At 39.4% G+C, this 18847-nt stretch overlaps 1 protein-coding gene across 2 annotated transcripts in view; it reads left to right on the top strand.

Annotated features, from left to right (window-relative positions):
* The first annotated feature begins 1679 nt into the window (after nt 1-1679).
* The window catches only part of LOC21387506 (mediator of RNA polymerase II transcription subunit 23), a 31242-nt gene continuing 14074 nt past the window's right edge, over nt 1680-18847 (top strand). The window contains exons 1-19 of one of the 2 annotated variants that reach the window (XM_024174932.1): nt 1680-1824; nt 1926-1969; nt 2615-2714; nt 2860-3831; nt 4785-5019; nt 5491-5708; nt 5940-6147; nt 7019-7299; nt 8249-8332; nt 9073-9167; nt 9395-9557; nt 9645-9890; nt 10673-10843; nt 11006-11119; nt 11207-11332; nt 11546-11694; nt 12252-12492; nt 12589-13360; nt 14342-14523. In XM_024174932.1, coding sequence (XP_024030700.1) covers nt 1729-1824; nt 1926-1969; nt 2615-2714; nt 2860-3831; nt 4785-5019; nt 5491-5708; nt 5940-6147; nt 7019-7299; nt 8249-8332; nt 9073-9167; nt 9395-9557; nt 9645-9890; nt 10673-10843; nt 11006-11119; nt 11207-11332; nt 11546-11694; nt 12252-12492; nt 12589-13360; nt 14342-14523 — 4497 coding nt within the window. In that variant the 5' untranslated portion in view covers nt 1680-1728. Of the gene's footprint in view, nt 1825-1925; nt 1970-2614; nt 2715-2859; nt 3832-4784; nt 5020-5490; nt 5709-5939; nt 6148-7018; nt 7300-8245; nt 8333-9072; nt 9168-9394; nt 9558-9644; nt 9891-10672; nt 10844-11005; nt 11120-11206; nt 11333-11545; nt 11695-12251; nt 12493-12588; nt 13361-14341; nt 14524-18847 lie in introns of both variants that reach the window. The other variant, XM_024174931.1, reaches the window with a different exon arrangement.

Raw genomic sequence — 18847 nt, 5'->3', positions numbered from 1 at the left:
AACTTTTGTAGATCTTTTCGTAAAAAAGAAACGCTTTTGGGGCATAAGGCACAAAAATGTCGCAAGAGATTGACATCTCTCTTGACAATGAAAAACTTTGAGGACTCAAGTATTAAAGTTCTTAATATGGAAATTAACGATGCCATCACATCAACAGTTTGGATACTGCAAATGTCTGAATTCTTAAAATGGACTAATGATGCCAACGTATGAGTTTAAGGAAATTAAGGATGCGTTTGAAATTCATTCTAAAATGATTTTATTTTTTGTATAAATATAAAAATAAAAATATTTTCAATTTTAGATAGAAATTATTTTTAAAAATACATTTGATAGTTTTATCAATAGATTATTTTCAGTATAAAAAAATCCATAAATATCTCTCTCTATACTCGAGAGAGGAGAAAACGAAAATAAAAATTGAAAAACTACTAAAAGTCATTTTTCACTTCTTTCCCATTTTATACTAAACTAAAAAATCATTTTCATTTCTGTTTTTTTGTTTTTAATTATGTCAAATGCCGCTTTTTTCCTATTTTCATTTTTTTTTTGAAAAACGTGAAAAATAAAAACAAGACCAACTTCAAACACGGCCTAAGTATCCAAATTCTTAAGATGGAGACTAGCAATGCCAACATATTAAAAGTTTGGAATGCACAATTTATTACAATGGGGACTTAAGTGCCAAAAGTTACAAACTATGGGATCCATATCCCAAAATTCCCATTTTCATTTTGGGGACTAATGATGCCAACTTATTAAGAGTTTAAGGAAATTAGGGTGCGTTTGGAATTCATTTCATATATGAAAATGAAAATGAAAATGTTTTTAATCTCAAATAGAAATTACTTTTAAAAATGCGTTTGGTAGTTTTATTAAGAGATTGTGTTATGTATAAAAAAATCCATTAATATATCCCTCTCTGTGCTCGAGAGAGGAGAAAACGGAAACAAAAATTAAAAAATGACTAAAAGTCATTTTTCATTTCTCTCTCATTTTATACTAAACTAAAAAATCGTTTTCATTTATATTTTTTGTCTTTAATTGTGCCAAACGCCGTTTTTCTCCTATTTTCATTTTTTTCTCAAAAAATGTAAAAAATAAAAACATGACCAACTTCAAACGGCCTAAGTGTCCAAATTCTTAAGATGGAGACTAGCAATGCCAACATATTAGGCCCCGTTCACTTCGCTGATTCGAGTTTAAAATTTGAGTTTTTCTATAGTAAAAAGCTCTCACAAACAATCACATCTAACTTTTTTGCTATAGTAAAAAGCTCTCACATAAAGTCACATCTCAACTCAAATTCTAAACTCGAATCAGCGAAGTGAACGGGGTCTAAAAGTTTAGAATGCACAATTTATTACAATGGGGACTTAAGTGCCAAAAATTACAAACTATGGGATCCATATCCCAAAATTCCCATTTTCATTTTGGGCCCGGACTCGCTCGATTCCGGAACGAGACTAGCAATGCCAACATATTAAAGTTTGGAATGCACAATTTATTACAATGGGGACTTAAGTGCCAAAAATTACAAACTATGGGATCCATATCCCAAAATTCCCATTTTCATTTTGGGCCCGGACTCGCCCGATTCCGGAACTCAACCCAGCCGTTCCCTGTTCATGAAATTATAAACCTCCGGAGACTCTGACAGTTCTCGTTACTCAGTTCTCTCTCTCTCTCTCTCTCTAGGATTTTGGTTGTCGGACTTGAAATGCGAAAATGGATCAAAACCAAAGACCTTCCTCAGCTTCGAGGGCTTACCAGTTCCACCCAGGCCGAGCCGCTATCATCAATCTCTTTGATCTCTATTTAGGAGTATATCTATATCTATATATATAACCTTTGCTATCTCGTTTTCATTTCTTTTCGTTTTCTTCCATTTTCTAATTCTTTTGTGCAATATTCAATTCTTGCAGCGAAGTAGCCGCCAAAAACCTGACGATGCAACTCGGGAACCTCCGTAAGTTCATACTACGTTTTCTCTCTGTCTGCTTTGTGTTTTGATTTTCAATTTTTGCATAATCTGAGATAGTGCTTAGTGATTATTAGCTAATACACATTTTTTTGTTTGCTTTTTTTTTTTTTTTTTTTTTAATGAGTAGCTGAAATATAAGTTTGTGTATGAATACGTGCGATATGTGTACTTTATACTTATGACCACACATTCGGGCTTTTTTTTTTTTTTTTTTTTTGTTTCTTTTTGGTATGAAATATGAGGAAAATGAGAGTGATTTGGAAAATTCATATAAAATTTGATGATTGATACACATGGAGTGAGAAAAAAGCTTCACCCATTGTTCTGTTAGTACTGAATAGTTTTATGTTTAGTGCCTAGTGCCTGAAACTTCATATGGCATGAGAGCTCGTACTATGGATTTACCAATCCAATTTTCGGGATTAGCAGAGCAGAAATTGATCGATACGTGATCTTTGTTTCCTTATTGTGCGCCTTTTCGGGATAAGGAAAAAATGAATTAACACTGGGGTTTTGTTACATGTATTTTTTATGTCAAAGTTTGTGCTTTTATTTCTATCCTGTTTTGTTTAAAGTTGCCTTATTAGTTCTCTGAGCTGATTTTGGCTCTCTCTCTCTGATGCCTTACAGAAACAAGACACAAAAGCGTGTGATTGCTCTTAACAGAGAGCTACCTCCTAGAAATGAGCAGTTTCTTATAGATTTTGAGCAGATTCAGAGCCAGTTTTCTGTAAGCTACGGAATTTCAACTAACTTCTTAGTATCATATATTGTTTCTTTCGTTCTTTTGTGTTTGATTCAATTATATCTTTCACCTTGATATGAATAATTGAATATATGACTATTGTATGTCTATGCTGTGCCGCATTCTTCAGGACCAAGAACAGTTGCGTGCTGTCACAGAATCTGTTCTCATATCTCTGGTTGTGCAGTGTAGTAGTCATGCCCCACGAGCAGACTTTCTTCTCTTTGCCTTACGTAGCTTGTGCAGTATTGGTTATATTAACTGGGACTCCTTTTTGCCGTCACTTCTTTCTTCGGTCTCTACGGCTGAAATGTCGGTGGGTCAGGGGACTCAATCAATCACTGCCGTTTCTTCACAGCCTGGGGTGCTGCCATCTTCGAGCACAATTACCAGTTCTGCTAACTTTCAGTCTTCAAATCCTGCCTCCCCTTTACCTTCAGTGCATGGTATTGGGTCCCCTGCCCAATCAGCTATTGAGCCAGCTTCTTGTGTAACTTTGTCACCGGTTAAGTCATCTGATGTGTCCGGCGCAGTACAACAGTCTAATTCAAGGGTGAATTCATTGATTAGAGATAACGCCATAAGCAGTTTAAGGCAACTCTGTTGCAAGATTATCTTAGCTGGACTCGAATTTAATTTGAAACCAGTAACTCTTGCTGACATTTTTTCTTATATGCTGAATTGGCTGGTTAATTGGGATCAGAAGCAACAGGGGATTGATGAATCTGATGTTGCAAAATCTGGTCGACCGGACAAGTCGTTAATTGAGTGGCTGCACAGCTGCTTGGATGTGATTTGGCTTTTGGTTGAGGAGGATAAATGTCGAGTGCCCTTTTATGAGTTACTGCGTAGTGGCTTGCAGTTTATAGAAAACATACCCGATGATGAAGCCTTATTTACACTTATTTTGGAGATCCATAGGAGGCGGGATATGATGGCCATGCATATGCAAATGTTAGACCAACACCTTCACTGCCCTACATTTGGAACTCAACGAATTATCTCACACATCACTCCCAATATTTCTGGTGAAGCAGTCACAAGCTTAAGATATTCTCCAATAACATATCCAAGTGTACTTGGAGAACCATTGCATGGAGAGGTAATGAATTTCTCTAAAAAATGGAAGGACGATATGATTCATATTTGGGGAACTAGTTTAGATTAGTTGAAATAGGATTAGGATACTCTAAAAATGGAAAGACGATATGATTCATATTTGGGGAACTAGTTTAGATTAGTTGAAATAGGATTAGGATACTCTAATCTGTTGGTGGTTGCACATTAAATGTGAAGTCGGTAGCTTGTGTCCAATCTTTTATAATAACATGAAATTGGTCGTGTACTTTCATATCAACTTGCCCGACTTATCTTTTATTGTAGGGCCCTTTTGTCATTAGTTAAATTTTAAGAGGGGGCATAAGTCTGGGATTTCAATATAGGACACAACCGTTACACTTTTTAATTACTATTACAGTGTTCAGGAACTTCACTAGTCTTTTACTTGTGCACATTAACCAAAGAAAAATCCTGTCTAAAGGAACGTTTCTCTGCCATTCAGTGTTTTTGTTGTTTCATTGGTTGTCTTTTGGCATCTTATATTGTGATATTCTAGTTGATCCTAAAACGATGTTACTTGAAAAGATTGGGGAAATGATATGCTAGAGAGCCCTAAATCTGGAAGCTTAAAAACAGGACTCACATTCTATGTTGGGTCATGCATCCTTTTAAGTTGAAAATTTAACTTTTTTCATATTCAGTGGTTCTTGAACTAAATCCATTTTAAAATTTTCTTGTGAGAAAGTACATTATCATCTCATGGAGTTTGATTCCTTTGCTGATATATTCTTCCAGAAATAGCTAATGGCTAACTTTGAACTTTCATTTACCCTAAAAGGAAATAAAAAAAAAATGCCAATAAACAAGAAACGAAACAGTTGGCATGCCACAAGGTGGAATTTATTTATGATTGCTGCTAGTCATGAATATTTTGTGGAAATAGAAAAACTTTATCCTCATGTTATAGATTGGATTTATCTGTTTTCGCTGATGTAGGATCTTGCAACTTCTATTCAAAAAGGAAGTTTAGATTGGGAGAGAGCTTTGCGTTGTATAAGACACGCTTTTCGCAGCACTCCATCTCCTGATTGGTGGAAGCGTGTGTTGCTTGTTGCTCCTTGCTATAGGCCTCCTCCTCATGGATCTACTCCTGGTGCTGTTTTTAGTTCTGAAATGATTTGTGAGGGAACTATTGATAGAATAGTTGAGCTGTTGAAGTTGACAAATTCAGGCAATTCCATCTTCCTTCTCATGTATTAATTAATTTTATTTATTTATTTTATACAGCTGAAGAAAAGGATTAAACGTGATTGTTCCAATAACGTTCACTAGTAGAATACTGTAGCACTCTCTTCTTCTTTTTTTTTTTTTTTTTTTTTTCCCCTAATAACTTTTTATAAGGTCTGTTTTAAGTTTTAAAATTTCAAGATCTGAATGTTCTTGATGGCACACATCTGTTAAAAAAAAGGAAAAAAAAGGAGGAAGCAATTCACAGCTTGCTTGTTTAGGAAAAGTGGCTACAGTTAATAATGTTGTTTTAGTTTGTTCTTACTAAATGTTTTAGTCCTGATTTCCTATTTCGTTTGAAAGCACTATGCCATATGCTTGTTATAATGGTTGCTTGTAATTGATAGAAAGGAACAAAAAGAACAGCTGACAGGTTTATTGACTAAGAGAATATCTCATATCTTGTTTCTTACAGAGATCAATTGCTGGCAAGAGTGGCGTGTCTTTTCAGATATTTTCTTCTTTCTTATAAAAAGTGGGTGTATTGATTTTGTCGATTTTGTGGACAAGCTAGTTTCACGCGTCACAGAGGGTGACAACAATATTCTTAGGACAAATCATGTGACTTTGCTAATAGCAGAAATTATTCGGGTTGAGCTTGTGATGAATGCTCTGAATACTGATGCTAGAAAGGTTGTTCTTGAAATTTGAATATTCACTGCCACTCTTCTTCTTACTTTACTAAGATTCCATTTGATATCATTATTTTTATCTGTAGTCCACGGCTTTTGTACACCATATCAACTACGCTAATGAAATAACCTGTGGCACTATGATATCTGGTTTTGAGAAGCTACTTATTGATTCTTGGGCACATTGTTCAAATTGACAAACTTTGACCTTGAAATACAACGTTTCTTGTAGGTGGAGACAACAAGAAAGATTCTTTCATTTCATAGGGAAGATAGAAGCTCTGATCCTAATAGTCCTCAAGGCATCTTGCTTGATTTTATAAGCAGTTGCCAGAATTTGCGTATTTGGTCATTGAACACTTCTACCAGAGAATATTTAAACAGTGAGCAGCTTCAGAAAGGAAAGCAAATAGATGAATGGTGGAGGCAGGCAAGCAAAGGTACATCTAGATTTTATTTTATTTTTGTCAAAGTTGACATTATTTAATAAAGTGTCTGTTGTGGTTGTGAAAAATACACGTATCTTTATGGTTTACACTTTACAATCCTTATCTATTACATATAAGTTCATGCAGCCTATGAAATTGGACATATCCCTGATATAAACAGAGATGAGCTTGATACATATTGGAAATGAAGTAAATATTTTTGATGTAGGATCAATGTGAGAATGAGAATAGAGATAGAAGAATAGAAGAAAAGCCACTAGAGAGAGAAATAAGAACTCAAGAGAGAAAAACACTAATTTCAATATTCATAATCCATACTCTGAAATGAAATTACAATGCTACAATATTTATAGGCATCCAAATAACGAAATAGGAAAGTAAATCAAAACAAAATAAGGAAACTTTAATAAATGGGAAACTTAACCTAATTTCAAAATAACATAAATTTTAATAAAATCTTAAATATTAAAGCTAATTGATTTGTTCTCCATCAATTTTACTTCATTGATCCCCTTTTGAATCTTGTTTGTAAAGAGTTTGTTTTTGCCATCAATGTAATAAGTTACCATGACGTACAGCTAATAACAGCTTCTCTTCCAGCTTTGAAATATTGGAGAAAGTCGTATATACTATATAGAGAAAGTAGGTATCCCTGTGTTAATTGTAGCATAGTTCTTCACCATCTTCTTCTCTATATCCAAATGATGAAACCTTCTAGGAGATTAAATTTAATGGACTTTCGTTACTTTCATAACATCGTTCTAACAGATGAGAGATGGTCGTAACTGTCATTTTGATATGCTTTGTTGTGTGTATCAAGGGGCCCTGTTTTTAATATATGTTTTCCTTTTTTTAAAATCAGGAGATCGTATGATGGATTATATGAATATGGATGATAGGTCAATTGGAATGTTTTGGGTTGTTTCTTACACCATGGCGCAGCCAGCTTGTGAAACAGTGATGAATTGGTTATCCTCTGCTGGAGTTACAGAACTATTACCAGGAGCAAACCTACAGTCCAATGAGAGGTTAATGGTTATGCGGGAAGTAAGTCCTCTGCCGATGTCACTGTTATCGGGCTTCTCAATGAACATGTGTTTGAAGCTGGCATATCAAATGGAAGACTCATTATTTTTTGGACAGGTACTCTTTGTTTTTTCAGTGGTTGTTGGGGATTAGTTATAAAGGTTTGATAAGATACTTGGGCTAGTTCGTACTTTCTGGCTTGTGATAGTGATGTAAGTCCATTGGAAATGAAGGGAAGGCAGGCTCTTCTTTGTTAGTATTTAGTCTGGAAATATGTCCTATAATTCTCTCTTTTTTGTTAGGTAGGACTTCTAGTTGTCTGGTTTTGTAGGTTCTGAATCTCTTTCTATTACAGACATCCTTGCTTAAAAAAATCAAAAAAGGAAATAGAAAAGGCATATCTAGGAAACAATCGCAACATGGAAATAGTAATACAGCTAATGCTAGAATGGAAGAAAGTTGACAACAGAGAGTGTGGGAACTTTGATAGAGAGTTTCTGTTTTCAATAGTGTGAACTTTCGATAGATTTTATGTAAAATATATACCTAAAACTGGTATGGAGGGCAAATGAACAGATAAGTGAAAATATTGTTGTTTTGGACATGTTCACGGTAGATGACAGAATCAATGGTAAATGAAACCTGAAGCTTTTAAAAATTGGTGGTCAATTGATTGTCAACAATCCATTTGATAGCTTAAGATAAAAGAGTTATAGTTTTCTATACTTTGAAATTTTTGCAGAATAGTAAAATTACTAAATGCCAGATAGGCATCAACCTTAGCACATCTTCAGCATAAAAGAGTGATCTTCAATACAAAATAATGAACACTTGTAATTCATGCAATTTAGAAAACCTTAAAACGAGAGAAATGCCCACTATTTATTTGATTACTCCAATTAGTTGATTTCTTTGCCACTGCTCAGATGAGCATACAACGTATGAGCTAGATGCTCCCTTCTTTGCACTCTTATACTGTTGCATGCTCAACGGACTCACTGATTTCATTTTTTGTCTATGGATTTTTGAACCCTCTTTGACTTTTTTATTTTCGAAAAATTAGCAGGTTGTGCCCAGTGTTGCAATGGTCGAAACGTATACACGGTTGTTGCTCCTTGCGCCTCATTCCCTATTTCGCTCTCATTTCAGTGTAATCTAACTACTTCCAGTTACCAATGCTTCTTTCATTATTCTGAATTTTTCACGACTTGTTGCTTATAAGTCTTGATAGTGATGGCCTTTTGATAAATAACGAATGGAAATGCATAAATTAGCTTGCATATCCTTCGCTTCTATCGAGGCCTCCCCCACACCAACCATCAAGTTCCCATTTTCTTTTTTAGAAAAAATAAATTTCGAAGTAGAGGAAAGGAACTATCTGTCATGCTACTACAGAAGTACTTTCGCATATCCATACTCGTACAGAGCCGTAGGCCATGACTTTAATGAGGGGAAAATAGAAAGTCAAATCTTGTGTCACTGCTACAACCGGGGAACTTGTAGACTAAGCAAACATTTTTATAGATCTTCAGCATGAATTAGCCTTCAGCCTGTATCTTTGATTTTCCTCAGTTGGCTACAAATGCCAAAAGCGTAGTTCCTTTGTGATGGAGCTGTCATTAAAATTACCTTCTATTCATTTGTGCTTCTATAATTGTTAGGAGTCTCACTTTTCAGGAATGGAGCATTACGTTTAGCTTTACCTATTTTTTCATTTTTAGATATTGTAGGGTAATAAGAGAGCATAAGGCATTACTTCTTATCTTTGAAGCTCCTTTTTGTATTTTTTTCTTCTTATGTACTTTCCGCAAAGTCAATTTCATGGTTAACTGTAATTTCATTTTTTATTTGTTAATATAATGCTAGCCTATCTAAAAATTACTACCTCAGAGTTTAGCGCAAAAGAATCCGTCAGTATTGAGCAAGCCTGGGGTTACTCTTTTGGTACTTGAAATTCTGAACTATCGTTTGCTTCCACTTTACAGGTAATTATCTAAATAATCCATATCAGGAAATATCAGTTTAGTCTGACGTGTGGCTTATGTTTTCTATTATACAATTTTTTTATCTGGATTCCAGAATTGTCTTTTGTTTGCTTCTTTAGGTCCTGGGATTTCAGATGCTACATTTTATATCTATCTTTCATTTTCACTTATACTTGATATGATAACGTGGCAAGTTAAGTTGCAAAAAAGTTTTTTCTTCTTTATAGGTACCAAGGGAAAAGCAAAGCCTTGATGTATGATGTTACGAAAATAATTTCTGCACTCAAAGGGAAACGTGGAGATCATCGTTCATTTAGATTAGCCGAGAACTTGTGCATGAACCTTATTTTGTCATTGAGAGAATTTTTCTTTGTGAAAAGGGAAGGGAAGGTGAGTTTGTCTTCAAATTGAAACCTGTATCTGTTTGTATTTCCCAACAAAATAAACTGACAATCATGTTTCTCTACTTTTTGGCAGGGTCCAACTGAATTTACGGAAACTTTGAATCGGATAACTATCATTACTCTTGCTATAATCATTAAAACACGCGGAATTGCTGACGCCGATCACCTGCTTTATCTTCCAACTATGTTAGAACAGATTTTGGGAGGTAGCCAACATACATGGTCGGAGAAAACATTACGCTATTTTCCATCAGTCCTTCGTGATGCATTGATTGGTCGAATGGATAAGAGGGGCCTTGCGATTCAAGCATGGCAACAGGTCCTTTCCTTCCCCACCGGATGGTCCTTTCTCCCTTCTTTCTCTTGCTCTCTTCCTGAAAAAGAACTTGTTTTGTATTTTCAATTGTTTTTCAATCTATAATTTCCTCTTCCGTCATATATAGTTAGTTTTCAATATCAAGACTTGAACTGGGCCGTAGTGCCCAAAGGGTCTATGTTAATTACATTCTCTTAAATTAGAAATGAAATAGAACAATTAGTGTGGTTACACTAGTATTGTTTTCAGAATGAAGGGAAAAAGGTGGCAACTTCTAGAATATTCTATAAGCAAAATGGAAAACACAATATTTGCTGGTTTTGGACATTGTAGTAACAGATGAATCATGAAAGTAGTAAACATCGCATCAGAGAAAGGGAAAAAAAAAAAACAATATTTTGTCTCTCCTCCTTTCCCTCTTTACCTACTTCTCATCCTATTTTTTCTTCAATTATTCTTTTACAATACCCCCACAAATCCCCGCTGCAGAATCATCTTACCTACAACAACCAGAGCCATCCAAAATCCCCCACCACCTTCTGTTATCATGATCTCCTTATTGTAATCCTCAAATTATACACGTGGAAAGTTTCCGATGTCACTATGATCCCCTCCGTTCATTGTGTTTAAATTGGATCGACTTGTTCTGTAGGGGGAGCGTAAACTCATGTATTATAGATTATATTAGGGTCACTGAGTGATGGTAGGAGTTTGGCTACTGATTTTCTTCTTGGATTAATTTTTCAAACATCAACATGACACCAGAATCTCCTTTCCTTTTACAGGCAGAAACTACCGTGATTAATCAGTGTACTCAACTTCTTTCTCCATCAGCTGATCCTACTTATGTTATGACCTATATAAGTCATAGTTTTCCTCAGCATCGACAATATCTGTGTGCTGGTGCATGGATACTGATGCAGGGGCATCCAGAAAGTATTAACAGTGTAAACTTGGTACGTTGCTTAACCTGAATGACTATATTAATTTTTTAGTTACCTCATTGATCGCCAGATATTCTCTATTTGCTCACAGGCATTCATTTTTCTTCCCTGAGAAACTGCTATATATTTGTAGAATCACTTCTAAAAAGGTCTATTATATTAAATGGCGTTTAGGCACGTGTCTTGAGAGAGTTTTCTCCTGAAGAGGTGACATCAAATATTTACACAATGGTGGATGTACTGCTTCATCACATGCAATTAGAACTTCAGCATGGACATTCCTTGCAGGTTCAAGAGTTGCCGCTTGGAAATTTCTTTTAGGTTTTCATTGTCTACTACATTGTATCAGACGTCGTTCCATCTTTTCCTTTTCAGGATCTTTTGATGAAAGCTTCTACAAACCTAGCATTTTTTATTTGGACCCACGAGTTGCTTCCATTGGATATTTTGCTTTTGGCTCTTATTGACCGTGATGATGATCCTCATGCTTTGCGTATTGTGGTATGAAATTTCAATCTCTGTTTTTATTATATCGGTTCACTGTTGTCTTGGATTTAGTGTTTTTCGTTCAAGGTCTTTAGTTTTGATGTTGATTTTTCCTTGTCATCATCTACTAGAAACAATTTCATGGTTCTAGTTAATCTTCAAAAAGTCAAAACTGAGGTATATATGTTTTTGCTGCGGCAGTAGTGATGGAATTGGTATAATTTGTAGATTAGTCTGCTTGATAGGCAAGAACTTCAGCCAAGAGTGAAATTATACTGTATGAATCGAGGACCTCCAGAGCATTGGCTTTACAATGTAATGTTCAAGCGAATGGATTTGCAGAAAGCGTTGGGGAATCACCTTTCATGGAAGGACAGGTGATATACCTTATAAATTTTAACTTGCTTAGTTGAAATTGTAAAATTTGGCCTGTATGGTGAGATCAAACCTGTAAGATGTGCATCTTGACCATATCCAACTCTATGAAATAATACTCCGTGAATATGTGATAATCTTGCCTTCTGTAGTCACACACACACACACACACACATATATATATATATATATATATATTCTCATTGCTATCTTCCCTATAATTTTTGTTTCGTCTCTGCATTTGTCTTGCATTCATTTCAATCTAACGTAGCAATATATTTACTCTTTTTCTGCTTAAGCTTTACATGATTATTAAAATAGCAAGTCTGATCTATTGATGTTATTGCTCATATACAAATTACCGTACTCTTCAATGGTAAAAAGAGGCACTAACGACCTGATTTATGCTTTCATCAATAATATTCTGCAGCTTTCATACACTTGATATTAATTGCCATTGAGTTTTTTCTGGCACGTGTACAATAAGTAAGATTTATATGCATCTCTAATGAATATGATGCATCTGAATGGTCACTGAGACTGGCATTAAATTTTACAGGTATCCCACATTCTTTGACGATATTGTGGCGCGTCTGCTTCCAGTTATTCCATTAATAGTTTATAGACTTATTGAAAACGATGCCATTGATTCAGCTGAAAGAATTCTGGCAAAGTATTCAGCGTTTCTTGCTTACCACCCCCTAAGATTTACATTTGTACGTGACATACTTGCATATTTCTATGGCCATCTTCCTGGAAAGCTCATAGTCCGAATACTGAATGTTCTTGATCTCAGCAAGGTAAAGACATTATTCTCCTGTTCATTCCTTTGATAATACGGAAAATACCTGTTTTGCTTCTTATAATTACTTCATCAATTTAAAATTTTGTTTCAGATCCCATTTTCCGAGTCATTTCCACAACACATTAGTTCATCAAATCCTGTTATGTGCCCACCTCTCGACTATTTTGCAACTCTTTTGTTGGGACTTGTAAATAATGTTATACCCCCATTATATAATAACTCAAAATCAGGATCAGTGTGCGATGCTTCAAGTAGTTTGTTACGGGCCACGCATAGCAAGAATCCAGCAACATCTCAGTCTGGACAAACAAATGCTTCTGATAGCCAAAAAGCTTTTTATCAAATTCAGGATCCTGGCACGTATACTCAACTGGTTCTTGAAACGGCAGTTATTGAGATACTCTCACTCCCAGTTTCTGCATCCCAGATTGTATCATCACTCGTACAGGTCATTGTCAATATACAAGCAACACTAATTCAATCCAGCAATGGCCTGGGTGCTCCAAATGGTGTTGCGCAAGGGTCAGTGTTACCAACGTCACCTTCTGGCGGAAGCACAGATTCCTTGGGTGCAAGTAGATCAACTCCTTCAGTTCCAGGAATGAATACCTCTAACATGGTATCCAGAAGTGGTTATAGTTGCCAACAATTATCTTGCTTAATGATCCAAGCTTGTGGTCTTTTGTTGGCTCAGCTACCTCCGGATTTTCACATACAACTTTATATTGAGGCATCAAGAATAATAAAAGAAACTTGGTGGCTTACTGATGGGAAAAGGTCACAGGGAGAACTAGACTCGGCTGTTGGTTATGCTTTACTAGATCCAACATGGGCTGCTCAAGATAACACCTCAACGGCAATTGGTATGCTCTTGACCAACAAACCTCCTCAATTTCCTTTTCTGAAGTACTATTGTTTAGAAATGTCATCACATTTTAATTTGTACAAAATGTTAAGCCTCAATCATTTGGAAACTTAAAATGCCTAGTCTCATCTTCCTTTCCAAAAGGTTTCACTTTTTGCCCCTTTGTCAATAGAATATGTCTAGGGATGGACCTGATGAAGTTACGGCTTATGATTAGGTTCTTTACAATATCTCTAGGGGATGAAAGCTGAAGTTATGAGTAGGTTCTTTATCTCTCTTTGCCGCATGCTCCATGAGGGACATGGTCAATTTTGAAGAAACCTTTAGCCTTTAGGAGACATATTCTTGGCTCGATTGAAATTAACAGTCAAAGTTTGTAGCCATACATTTTTCCATACCATGAAGTATTCTGGGGAAAACTTTTGTCAGTTGTGAAGAAACATTTAGGAGACCTACTGTTGAGACCATAGAGTACAGTAGTATCGTGGGCACAGACCTCACCTTACAAGAGGGAGGTCTTGGGTTCGAATCCCCTTGGGGCCACCTCCCATAGTTTGTCAAGGGGGTCCGGATAGGAGGGTCTAAATCCCCCTCAGGAGTTGCCAAGTGCTCTAAGAGGCTTGGACCTCCTGAGATATTAAAAAAAAAAAAGTATGGTGGGCACCATTTCCTTTCTGCATACATGATTAAGGTATCAGAGATTGTAATTCTTTGCCTTCAATACTTTGGTTTGAAAAGACTCCTAGTGTATGTCTCGAGCTTCAGTCCAGACAAGTAACATGTATCAATGTAGCTCTTGTTGGACCTGTATGAAGATTGGTTTGCTGTTTTACAAGTGCATGTGGGTTATGTGAACTCCCCTTTTGACCCTTATGCCCGATATAATGAATATAGATCTTATCTACTTATGTATCGAACTTGATCTTTTGCTGTCCATATGTATTCCGGAATACTAACTCTATTCATGTCGTATTTCCAGGCAACATAGTTGCCTTGCTTCATTCTTTCTTCAGTAATCTCCCACAGGAATGGCTAGAAGGGACCCATCTCATTGTCAAACATCTGAGGCCAGTGCAATCAGTTGCAATGTTGAGAATAGTGTTCCGCATAATGGGTCCATTGCTCCCAAGACTTGCCAATGCTCATTCACTTTTCAGCAAGGTAAAACCGACTTATTTCCAACCATTGTGGATGCATTCTAAGTGGGATTATAACCAACTATCTAGAGTTGTTTTAGATAGTTTTCCTACAAGTGTGATAAAAAAGAAATTAAAAAAAAAAAAAAACGTTTATCTTTCTTTTGTTTGTTCCTGTTTTGTAATGTCCAATAACCTGTGAAACAATCCCTCATCTTTTGCACTCAAATTCTTTTGTTTATAGCAACAATTGCAAATCTGCATAGTTAAAGGTAACTTTATCGATGTTTTCTTATTAAAAACAATGGGTTATAACTTTTTTTTGCTTCATCGTTGGCATAGCAATATTAGAAACAAAACCTTTGGTAATGTTGGTATGTGTTGTGTGGGAAAATGTGCCGGACACCTGGACGGGCGATAGTGCGACACGTGGCCTTAACTACTCCCCACAAAGCAACAACGCTCGACGTCTACAGCTCTAAAGAGCCCAAGCACGAAGCTCAACTCCGGGCGACGATTCCTTCTGGCGTCGACTGATCGTGCCGTCGAGCGTAAGACGCAAAGATCCCTCGACCGCATAATCGACCACCAAGAAGGACGATTGGGTTAAGCGGCGTCGCTGGCGACGAGGGAAACGTTCTCCAGAGAACGTGGCAAGTTGCGTACAAAGGTGGCGGACGTCAGCAGACATTAATTGCAAGCTTTTAAACTGCCCCACAGGGAACAGGATAGTGTTACAGGGGCGCACAGAGCCGTAATGGAAGACTAATTGGCTGAGTGAACAGTGCTGATTAGTGGGCTACTTCTGGGCCTAAAAAGGGAGAGCACTTGAGTGCTTTTGCCTAGGAGGGAAACCCACCTAGCGAAGAAAGCTCGGTATAAAAGAAGGGTGACCCCCTACGAGGAGGGGGTTGAGATCCAAGCAGAGAAAGAAGAGAATGAGAGATAGCAATTAGTGTAAATTGTAATTCCCTCAAAAACGAAATATACAACCACAGTGGATGAAGTTCTAATTTTACAGGGTGAACCACTATAAAATTTCGTGTCTTCTTTATTTTTGCACATCCAAAAACAATAAACTTTCATACACATTCAATACATAGGCCGGTAATCCAAAAGGAAACCAAGAGGTAACCCGGCCAGTTTTTGTTGACGAGAAACCACCGTCAACAATTGGCGACTCCACTAGGGACCGGAAGCGTTCGACCCCCAACAACATAGTTAGCAAGCGCGCCTCTAAGAGAGACGGATGGAACCGCCATCCATTCAGGGAATAGCGGGATGGAAGGAGATCTACGCCCGGTCGGAGACGAAGTCCCACCCCCAGACGCGCAACGGCCGGATCCTGTGCAGATGCAGGCCCAACTGGCCACTCTAACTGAGCTGGTACGTGGGCTGATGACCGTGGTTGAGCGCTTAGACGGGAGGAACTCTATGCCGCCGTTAGAAGACGCCTCGAGGCTGCAGGAACCTGCCATGCCTGGAAACCCGAACCCCGGGGACCACCCACGCATCCAAGAGGAAACCGGGGACAGTGAGAATCACCGGGGCCCTCCTAGGCCTCGGCCTTCCCAATCCTCTGGCAGCCGGTTAAGGGCCGCCGGACTCCGAGCTCCCGAGGACCGAGCACTGAGGGGTCCGGGAAATCCCGAGGTATTACCTCAGAATCCAGGAGGAAACCCGCTAGGAGACTCGGGATCAGTACAGGCGGGCGGCTAGGCCAGGGGCAGACCTAACGCTCAGAGGGCAGAGGCGTCGAGATTAGCTGGCTCGGCCGTTTCAACAGAAGAAGCACGCTCCATCATGGAACGTATGGCCAGTCTGGAGCAAAAACTGACCGGGGACGTGGCAGGTCTAAAAAAGAACATGGGGCGAGTGGCTGAGGTGGTAAACGTCGACATCACGCCCAGCCGCGCACATGACCATCCGTTTACCGAAGAGATAATGGCGCCCCCTCTCCCTGATAAATATAGGTCGCCGTCGATCCCACCATATGATGGCCGAGGGGATCTCGTCGACATCACGCCCAGGGCACATGCTCTTACACGGGTACGCTGATGAGATCATGTGCCGAGCCTTTCGAAACCATTTGACGGATTCTGCCCGAAGATGGTTCCGGACGCTGAGACCAAACTCTATCTCGAGCTGGAATGAGTTGAAGGAAGCATTTTCTCTCCAATTCATAGGAGTTAAAAAGTACGTCCTCCCGAAGCAGAATCTGACGGCAATATACCAAAAACCGAACGAGCTATTAAGGGAATGGCTCGCGAGATATGGCGAAGCGGTCGCCGCTACGACGGATATAACAGACAGAGAGGCCTTGATGGGGCCTTATCTAGCATGAAGAAAATTACCCCCTTCAAAAGAGAGCTGAACCGGAAGCCCCCGTCCAGCTACAGAGAATTTCTGGCGCGAGCGCAGGGATACATCAACGCTGAAGAAGCGGACGCAAACGACCCCGAGCACAGGTCCAACAAGAATAAAGGAACTGAACAAGGGTCGGCGCCTGCGAAACAGGACGCGAAGAAGCGTCGAGGTGGAGGAAGCGGAGACAAGTAGCCCGCTGCAACGACGAGCGCTCCAGAAGCCAAGGCAAGAAGAGAGCCGCAAGCCTCGGCTGTTTCAAAGGTATGATTCTCACCACGAACTGACAGTAGGAGTCGAGAAGGCTTTTAATCAGGTCGGCCGAGAAAACCTGCTGCGCCGACCAGAACCAATGAAAACGGATATCCCAGCCGGAGAAACCAAAAGAAATTCTGTAGGTTCCACGGTGATGTCGGCCACCACACCAACGACTACGCCGACCTCAATGACGAAATCGAGAGAGTAATCCGAGAGGGAAGGTTACAAGAGTTCAGGGCCGAACGAAGACCCCGACATGACGGCCACGGCGGGCAAGGTGATGGTCAACGCCGAGAGGAGAACCAGCGTTCAGAGGATCGTGAACCCGTCGGCGTCATACGAACTGTCCTCGGCGGCCCCTATATAGGAGGAGATTCAAGGAGGTCTCAGAAGGACTACGCCCACGAAGCCAGAGGGGTTTACCAAGAGCGATTCTGGAGCGTCTCCACTGCAAAAACCCCAAGGTACAGCCACACCGACGTAGCCTTTAATGAGGACGACGCTAGCGGAATCCACTTCCCCCACAACGACGCATTGTGGTGGAAGCCATGATAGGGAACCACACCGTGTGCCGAATCCTGGTAGACAATGGGAATTCGGTGGACCTCCTATACTCCGACTGCTTGGAGAAAATGGGAATCCAAAAGGAACAATTGGAAAAGACCTCCAGGCCACTATATGGTTTTACCGGGGACTCTGTCATCCCCTAGGGGACCATTCGGTTGCCTATTACCGCCGGAGAGAAACCCCGATAGGCTACCACAATGGCCAACTTTGTGGTTATAAAGGGAGGCTCCCAGTACAACGCCGTAATTGGGAGACCAACCCTCCAGGCGCTAAGGGCCATAACTTCCGTCTACCATCAAAAGGTCAAGTTCCCTACCCCAAATGGTGTGGGCGAGATAAAGAGCAACCAGTATAAAGCTATGGTCGCATACTCCGATGCCCTGCGCGGATATGACCAGCCGGGAAGGCAGGAGGCTAGGGTGGTTTATCAGAACCCCGTTGAGGACATAGACCCCAGGGTTCAAGAGGAGGTCACATGGTCTCAACCCATCGAGCAATTGGTGGAAATTCAAGTTGATGAAGGCGAGTCCACCAAAGTGCTGAAAATAGGCTCAGACTTAGCCCCATCGCTTAAAATTGAGATCGAGGGCTTTCTTAGAAAAAACTTAGATGTCTTCGCTTGGAATCACGTTGACATGGAAGGGATCGACGTCGACATTATATGTCACTCCCTAAACGTCGACCCCTCATATCTCCCAAACGCCAGAAGCGTCGACCAATGAACCCCGAGAGATATGAAGTGCTGAGGGAAGAGGTCGACAAACTAATCAACAATGAGGCCATCAGAGAGGCCCATTACCCACGTTGGGTCTCAAACCCCGTTTTGGTAATCAAGCCTAACGGAAACTGGAGTACATGCGTCGACTTCAGCGATCTCAACAAAGTCTGCCCAAAGGATGGCTCCCACTTCCTCGAATAGACCAGATTGTTGACGCTACGGCGGGACATGAGACGCTGAGTTTTACGGACGTTTACTCCGGATACAACCAGATCCCCATGCATCCAGCCGACGAGGAGCACACGTCCTTCATAACCGACATGGGCCTCTACTGCTACAAGGTGATGCCATTCGGCCTGAAAAATGCAGGTGCTACCTACCAACGGCTTGTGAATAAGATGTTTGCTCAACAGCTCGGCAAAACCATGGAGGTATACGTCGA

The sequence above is a fragment of the Morus notabilis genome, unplaced genomic scaffold (assembly GCF_000414095.1).
Source record: "Morus notabilis unplaced genomic scaffold, ASM41409v2 Scaffold816, whole genome shotgun sequence".
Classification (NCBI taxonomy): Eukaryota; Viridiplantae; Streptophyta; class Magnoliopsida; order Rosales; family Moraceae; genus Morus; species Morus notabilis.
The sequence above is the reverse complement of the archived record's forward strand: the minus strand, read 5'-3'. Positions and strand labels throughout refer to the sequence as shown.